This window comes from Dipteris shenzhenensis, chromosome 21 (assembly GCF_047967505.1).
Source record: "Dipteris shenzhenensis isolate YYH24624 ecotype China chromosome 21, Dip_SZ_1.0, whole genome shotgun sequence".
NCBI classification, from domain to species: Eukaryota; Viridiplantae; Streptophyta; class Polypodiopsida; order Gleicheniales; family Dipteridaceae; genus Dipteris; species Dipteris shenzhenensis.
The window spans coordinates 44,026,066-44,034,816 of NC_141616.1; the positions used below are offsets into that span (position 1 = coordinate 44,026,066).

An 8,751-nucleotide genomic window follows, 5' to 3' on the forward strand; every position below is an offset into this window, starting at 1 on the left:
ATGCAAGCAAAATCCTGACAAAGCATGAAAAGAAGTATGCAATAACAGAAAGACAAGCACTTGGTATGGTGTATGCTTTGAATAAATTCAGACATTATCTTTTGGCTAACAAAGTACATTTTCATGTTGACCACCATGCTTTAATTTACTTGGTCAACAAACAGAGTCTAACAAGAAGATTAGCAAGATGGATGCTATTGTTGCAAGAGTTTGACTACACAATTGTCCATAAACCAGGGAAACAGCATGCAATTGCAGATTATTTGAGCAGAATGCAGTCAGGAGAGCCTCTCACAGGTATACCAGATGAACTTCCTGATGCAAATTTGTTCATGGTAAGAATTGATGAGCAGCCAAATTGGTATGACAAAATGTTATTTTTTCTCAATGATGGACTAATCCCAGAAACAATGAATCAAGATCAAAGAAAGAAGTTAGTGTTGCAAAGCAGACCTTTTCTTATCATTGTTGGAGTGTTGTACAGAAGGGGCATTGATCAGGTCATCAAGAGATGTGTCCAGGACCATGAGCAAAAAGTTGTATTAACAGAAGCACATGGAGGTACAGCAGGAGGTCACTTCTCAGGATATATTACAGGCAATAAAATTTTGCAAGTTCGATTATGGTGGCCCATAGTGTTAAAGAATGCCCACAAATATGCCAAATCATGCCTACCTTGCCAAAGAGATAATAGACTAATGGATAGTGACAGGATGCCACACCAACCCATCCTTCCATTGGGTCCATTTCAAAAGTGGGGATTGGACTTTATTGGACCAATCAACCCTACAGCAAAATATTCAGGTAATCAATATATACTTAGTGCTACTGATTATTGCACAAAATGGGTAGAGGCTATTGCACTTAAAACATGTAAAGCTAGAACAGTTGCACATTTTCTCTACCATAATATTGTTACCAGATTTGGTGTTCCAATTGAGATTGTATCTGATGATAGGACCCATTTCATAAACAAAACAATAAAAAAGATGACAAAAATGCACATGATGTTGCACAAAAAGTCTACAGCATATTACCCACACTGAGAGTACAAACAAGTTAATGAAAAAGGTTTATAGAAGACCCATTGCTGATCATCCAGAGGATTGGGATCAGCATTTAGACTCAGTACTTTGGGCACTAAGGACAGCTCACAAGGTAGCCACAGGATTGATACCTTTTAGGCTTGTGTATGGATATGAGGTAGCAGTACCCATGGAATTTATTGCAAGAAGTCTCAAAGTAGCAATTGACAACAAACTTTCCCCAAAAGACTCCATCAATGCAAGATTAGAGCAGATTTTACAATTGGATGAGGATAGATTGACAAGCTCTCACATAGTTAACATTATTCAAAGAAGAAGAGCAGCATGGATAAATAGAAACATAAAGTTTAAGCTTTTCAAAAAGGGAGATTTAGTGTTGATGTTCAATACCAAACTGGGAAAAATGCCAGGAAAATTCAAACTGAGATATGATGGTCCATTCAGGGTAATTGAGGCATATGAACAAGGGACATTTCTTCTCTCAAATCTCCATGGTAATAGATTTGACAAGCCAGTAAATGGCTTCAGACTGAAACCATACATTAAAGATCCTACAACAGAGGCAAAAATAAATACAGTTTCTCTGCTTGATTCTATATATACAACATAATATTTTCACTTTGTTTCAACATTTCAGGTTACTGAAGTACCAAGCATCTCCAAAGTACAAACTCTATGTATATCACATAGACAAGGACCAGAAGAAAGTCACTTACAAGGATTCAAGAGATTCAAATTGTTCAGTCTACAGAAAATCAAAGAAGAACTATCTCTAGTGAGACGAATGAAGAAAATAATGCAATATTAGAATTATTTTACACACCGACAAATGGAAGAAATCAAGAGCAGCAACTAAAGAGCACTATGCAAAGCAGCAGTAGCAGCAACAACAAAGATTACTGCAAAAGCAGTAGTAATAATAGCAGACATCTCTCCATCACCCTAACAAAACAGCTCCGACATCAAGCGGCAGCCGCCCGGTAGGACACTCAAACCAACTACAAAGCAACAAACTATATCTAATCAGGTAATTTTATTTTATCTTGGCAAACAAGGGGTTAATTATAATGTCATCACAGGAGAGCTGGAGCATACAAAAAAGCCATATTTGATCAAAGCAGCAGTCTCTGACACCCTGGACAATGCAATCCGACTAGCATTTGACCAGCCTCCAACTTGGACAGGCACAATTCGGCTAGCATCCAACAGCACAGCCGGCCCAGTCGAATATATCCGACTCGTGTCCACCAGTGCTCCACCACAATCTACTGTCCGACCAAAGTTTGATTAACCCTAAGGCAACGTGTCATGTCCAATTGACACATACGAGGTCCGACTCACGTCCGCCCCTCTTCTGACTAAAGATGTGCACATCGCCAAGCATCCGACTTCGCCCCGACTCCAATAAGTCAACCTTTCGCACCCCCAACTATTGCCCACTGACTATCCATAGCTAAGGGAATTTTGTCCCATCTGACGCACAATTCCAGAGATTCATCATACTCTTGCCTCAGAATGCGAGCATACGACCTCATCGCCCACACTATGTGGATAATCCCCACTTTCATGCGAAGCTCCAGCCTCAACGCAGTCAATCATGGAAATTACACATGACACCAACGCAATCCTCACAAGGACTCTCATAATCCAACGATGGGAGCTCGATGCAACTCTCCCCCAATCACCAACTCCGACTACCAGTCGACAACAAGCAAGCTCAACAAAGATCAACCAGAAAACGCCAGTCCCAGCAAGCTCCATGCCACATGAACTGGTACATATGGCATCGAAACGTAAGTCCCGACCCACAACCCCGATCTCTTCTCAGCCTCAACAGCCATCCCTCGACCTCTTCATCTCTACCACCCTCCTTGACTCGGACATGGCTCCCAGGAAGAAGCCAATGACCCCCGCATGAAAGAGCCCATGCCAGAGCCCTGCTGTAGAGAAAACCATCATGGCAATAGAAAACGAAGAGACAGAGAGAGACTATGAGACGCCACAGCCAGCACTCAAGAAGCAGATAATTACAGCTACCTTTCCCGGATGCAAAGTATCTCTAGACGTGTAGAAGAACCAAAAGTGGCTGAAAAAGATCAGCTTGTTGCACTATGCGACATTGTCCTGGGCAGCCTAGAAATCCTCACCCGCCGATGCTCTCAAACATTATGAGTATTTCCAAAAAATGGGAGGTAAGTTGACAGATATATTGATGGTTACCCCCGAAGTCGTTGCTGAAGTTTTTCAATTACCGTTGATAAGGGAGGAAGTAACATATTAAAAGGATATTGATCAAGAGATGCAACAAGAGTTCGGTCCGTCGCCTAAGATGGCCAAAAATTATTTTGTTGTCAGTAATGTGTAGGACAGCGGGAGAAGGCAGCAGTTAATATGGTATTTGGAAAGAATGCAATTGTTGGTCAAAACCAATACAATGAGCCGCGACTCATATGCCTTGCTCAAAGTAGCCGAAAAGGGGACCAGAATCAGTTGGGCTCATATCCTGCATTCAAGGGTCATGAGCGAAATTGTGAAAAAGGACTTAACGTCAACAAATGCACACTCGAAGATTTCGCCAATCATCACCACTCTATTCAAATTTGCAGCACAAAGTTCAACTGAGAAGCCTCATGTGATTATCCAATATAGGGAGCAATCAAATCAACATTGTAAAGCTAATGCAGAATAGATGTTCTTAAAGCAAAGAAATGCATTGCGTTGGTATGGATCTAAATGCTCTACCGATGCACAATCGGATCAACATCATAAAGGCTTGATCGCCTAATTGTGAAAACTCAAAAGGTAATAGTCGACTAGATGTAATAATAAATAGGTGAGCCAAGGTGAGGGATTGAGGGGAGCCATCATCGTGCTACATGGAGAGGATAAGGGGAGGAGTGCTGGAGTAAAGGTGCGGGCATGGAGTGAAGGTGAGGGGGGCATCCTAGAAGGAGAAGGGATGGCAAGGTGGAGCAACGGTGGGGTACAGAGAGCAACCACACGAGGAGGTGAGGGGTTGAGGGAGCTGGCACAAAGAGAGGGGATGAGGGAGTAGCCACAAGAAGAGGGGAGGTGAGGGGATGAGGGAGAAGCCACGAGGAGAGTGGAGGTGAGTGGATTGAGGGAGTAGTTGCGAGGAGAGGTGCAACATTCAAGGTGAGGAGGGTTGAAAGAGCAACTATTGCAAGGAGGCGGACGGTCATGAAGGGGATGAGACTAGAGGTAAGGTATGGGGACTCTAAAGCTATGAGAGAGAGTAGAGAGCAGGGGTTGACAAGGTTGCTAGAAAGAGAGGAGAGAAAGTAGAGGGGGACAGAGGATGTAACATTATGCCAAGGGCTTAATGAAAATCTCTCTCTCTCTCTTTTGGACTTTCTCTTTGTGGGTGTCTTTGGCCTCATTGTGGCTTTCTTGACAATAATAAATTATAGGCATAACAACCCCCCCCCCCCTCCCCTCCCCTCCCCCCCCCCCCCCCACCTCTCTCTCTCTCTCTACTTTTTTTGGACTTGCCCTTTGTGATTGTCTTTGTCCTCATTGTGGCTTTATTGACAATTGGACATTCATCCCCTCAATTCGTTAAAACAATTTTTGTGAAAGTTCTCCTTTAATTTCAAGTAAAACATTTTAGGTTCTATTATGGATCTCAATATTTAATTTCTTTTTAGGATTCTTTGAATTAGATCTCAGTTAAGCCTACATATTGCTTTTAGTTGGAAAAGATATTTTATGCATGTTTTTGAAAAAAAGCTAAAAAGAAAATATACACATACAAAGACATCAATATTTACTTCAAGTTTCTTATTAGGAACAACTTTCCAAGTGGAAGCCAAGGGGAGGGGTAAGGGGAGACGGATCATGTTACTCCATTCCAAGAATGTGTGCGTGTACGTGTTTGCAAATATACATGAAAAGAGAAAGGGAGAGGGGGGGGGGTCCCCTATGTATGAGTGTCCATGTGTGTATGAATGTGAGGAAGACACTAAAGGGAGAGAGCACACAGAGAGAAATATTATATATACAATGAGTGTGCGCGTGCGTGGGGTTGTTTTTTGTGAATGCTTTGCCCCTCAGTCTTGAAACGTGAAATTGTATTTCTTGCAATTAATGATATTTTAAGACCTCACCTTGAGACCCAACGGAGCAGGTCTCTAGCCCGTCATAGACGGGTCATGTTACTCATTGTTATAACAGCCTTAGCAAGAACGATTCTGGCGTTATACTTTGATTCAGTGAGCATCGGAATGATCACGCCTGCCTACATACAGCCTGTCTTCTGATTGCCTATCTTCGCATATAGCCATACTTAGCCACAAAGGCTCTCTATTTTACGTCTATTATGTAGGCATTTTTTTGCCTCTTATGTCCATCCAGCCATCGTACCGTAAAATTCTACATCTGAGTCTCATGCATTTCAGAAGTTGTAGAAAAGTGGTTATTTGTATGACGTTAAGCCTGAGAACTCATAGAAACAATATGATCATCCAGAATGCATGAAGAAGAATCTTACTACTTCAACTTTCATCGTAAAGGCCTACAGCAATAGCCATCCTGGCATGTAGAAGACAAAAAGAGAAAGTAGCTGTTTGTAAACAGGGGGTGAAACTTAGATAAATTTCTCCACAGAAGCTAGCACAATCAATCCAAAAGGCGGCCATGGACATAAGACACCAATTCCCGGGCATCATCCAAAAGTGCCCACACATCCAAATGACCTGCCATGTTGTTGCACGCCCTAAGAATGTCATCCATACCTTTACATGTCTGAATTATTGTTTTCTTGATCTGGCGAACTGCAGCTGCTATTACATACAAAAGCAGGTCGCCAGTTGGGGGGGTCTTCCTCCTAGCTTTTCTCCATGACTTCTTTAAGTGTCCAATTTCTGCAGCCCTCTTTTCTGCCCAAATGACTTCCCACAAGGAAACTGTCTGCTCAAAGGTAAGCTCTCTTCTCAAAAGGACAATCACCATCCGATAGACAAAAGTGCAGTCCTCTGCATGTATTCTCTCAAGGTGACTGTAAAGATGGGGGTCACCTGCTCTGAGAATATTAGAGACTTTATTGAGCTGCTGATGAATTCCCATCTCATCAAGACGAAAATTTTGGCGAGCTGTGTTCATGAATTGGGAAAAACACCAAAAGGCTTGATAATCATCATCTAAAAGGGCCACAAAGGGAGAAAGAAGGTCGCTCATTCCTTGACAGTATCCTATCTCAGGATCAAAAAAGGCATAGGTATCCAAAATAGTCACAAGACGAGCTGCATGATGTTGTCTACAAGGTTCTAAATGTTCACCACCTTTGAGGCCGACGCTCATTGCAAGTTCACAAGCTACCTTTCCACTTACAGTAGCTTGGGTTGGAGAGTAAGGAATCCACTCAGCATTCATCCGGACTGCATCAAGCCGAATGATGTGCTGCCAAGTAATAAAGTCTTCTGAAGCCTTCGCACAGGTGTTCTCGATACTTGACTTGACACCCTTGTTCGCTGGCTGCCCCTCCTCTGTTCTTGCAAGCTCTCGTTTGATGCCCTCTTCTATGTTGTCTCTGTTCCTGACGAAACCTGAGACAACAAAGTCTGTTTGTGTCTGCTTGGTCGTGCTTTCTGTAGCTTGAGTTTGGACTCTGGAGGAAGGAGAACTTAAACCTTCAGGATGGATTTTCACAGATCCACTTCTCTTATCCTCACATGACACTTCATAGATCTTTTCCCTTGAAAGATTGCACTGTCTTTTAAGGCCTCCATAAACATCCCTGTCAAGTAAATTTAAGTCATCAGGGTTCAAAAAGAAGTCCCAAAAACTCATATGCACTCTGCAGGGGAAAAAAACCCAGAAGCGTGTATAGCTCTAATTCAATGGGAAGAGTCCAATGTACTTTTAAGAGACACCTTTTACGAGATTTTTCTGCTTCTCGTTCTGCCTCCGTACTTTCCAGTTCATAACTGTGAAAGAAGTAAATGTTGTTTTACCCATAAAGTCAATGACAAAGCCAGGAATTCAACATGATTGCAAATCACAAGGTTCGACCAGAGTCTATTCAGCTTGGTCAAATTCAAAAAAAAATAAGACGACTACAAGTGAAAGTGTGAACATGTTTCAGAGATTAAATTAGAATTAAAGTAGAAAACTCACAAGCCTAAGAGAAAAGGCCAAACATCAGCCCTAATGTTAGGTTCAATCCCCTGCAGACCACAAACAGGAACAAATTATTGATGATAACGAAACAGGCAGAGAATGTAAATCTTTTGAAAGAGCCACTAAAATGGACACTATACAATCCACTTTTCTCCTTGCGCCAGCCAAAAATATGCAGCTCAAACGAGAGATCCATCCGTAGGCAAAATGGTTCCAAAATCCAGCACATAACTTTTAAGACGGCACACATAAAAGCTTTTGATGAAACATCCCGGAGCACACGGATGTAACGTGAAGAGCATAAACCCATATCCCAGAGCTTGTAGACCTTGATGCTACCAAGTTCTAAGTCCGTTTGACTACATATAAAACCTCATAGAAGACAATTAATTATATATGCGAGTGACAACCCTTCCAAATTTTATTTAAGTGCAGTACTAATACGGCATACGCGGATCTGCGCAGGAATCGCTCATTGAGTCGTAGAAGAATTAAATTTGCGATGCGAAAGGAGAAGCACACTCACCCCGAAACGAATTTTTTTCAGAAATTTGTACTCCTCAATCAGGCAACCATTTTCGGAGTCGAAGACCTCTCGCCATTCTTTGTCCGTCAAGGGAAACCGTTTCTTCTTTCGGCGCTTGACGTGCGATCTACAACAAAAAGACGTCCGACGTGTTGCAATCGTACCATGGATAGATGACGAGGCAAACACATGTTCCAACTCTACTACAAGAATCCAGTAGCATATTTTCCAACCCTAAGTCATTCTCTTCGTGAAACAAGACGGCTGCGGAAGTGCAAGCGGCAAACGAAGGCCATCGTGAGGTGCAGAAAAGCAATTGGAGGACCTGTGGCTGTAGAGGATGGTGTCGTCCGCAACAGCGATGGTAGAAAGGGAGGTGAGGGAGACGAGAGAGGAAGGGGCAGAGGTGGAGCTGGTGGCGGAGGAGCACATGGCGATCATGTGCTAAAGGTCCTCCTCTCCACCATCATCAAGCAGAACAAGAAGAAGAAGGACCCTTGCAATATTAACTCGCAACTCAATTATAGCTTGGCCAGCTCCTAAGTATATGGCTAACTATATGGACTATTGTAAGTAGCTAATAATAGGTCTGTTGATCTAATGGCTTCGAATGTGCCACATGGCTTCGCAAGATTTTACTGTTTCATAAAACGCTCTATTGCTGCGCAAGTAAAAATGTTTCTCCTCAACCAAATTAGTTGATTCTCAAATATAATATTGGTGGAAGCTATCCTAATCTATGATGGCAAAGGACAATTCGAGGAAGATCCACCAAGGTGTCCATCCGCAACTTCACCAAGGTGTCCATTCGAGGAAGATCCACCAAGGTGTCCATCTGCAACTCCACCTACAAACCCTCCAACAATGACAAGACCTAAGACAAGAGAATTAAAGCCGCAAAGAATATAAGAGAAAGGTAGGAAATGTAGAGAGGATAATGCAAGTAGTTACCTTTGATGAGAAAAAACTCTAATTGTTAACCCTCGGGTTAACACCTGGAGTCAGGTTACAACTCAAGTTGTGCCAACTCGGAAGGAGACC

The 8,751-nt window shown here is 42.5% G+C and overlaps 1 protein-coding gene across 1 annotated transcript; it reads right to left on the minus strand.

The window, feature by feature from the left end:
- Window positions 1-5,629: 5,629 nt before the first annotated feature.
- LOC147888908 (rab GTPase-activating protein 22-like) lies at window positions 5,630-8,181 on the minus strand. Its single transcript, XM_087392486.1, has 5 exons — window positions 8,036-8,181; window positions 7,711-7,837; window positions 7,182-7,231; window positions 6,938-6,991; window positions 5,630-6,801 (listed from the first exon to the last, which is right to left on the minus strand). Exons 1-5 carry the CDS (start codon window positions 8,149-8,151, stop codon window positions 5,685-5,687), a joined length of 1,464 nt encoding a protein of 487 aa, XP_087248612.1. The 5' UTR covers window positions 8,152-8,181; the 3' UTR covers window positions 5,630-5,684.
- Between the last annotated feature and the right edge of the window lie 570 nt (window positions 8,182-8,751).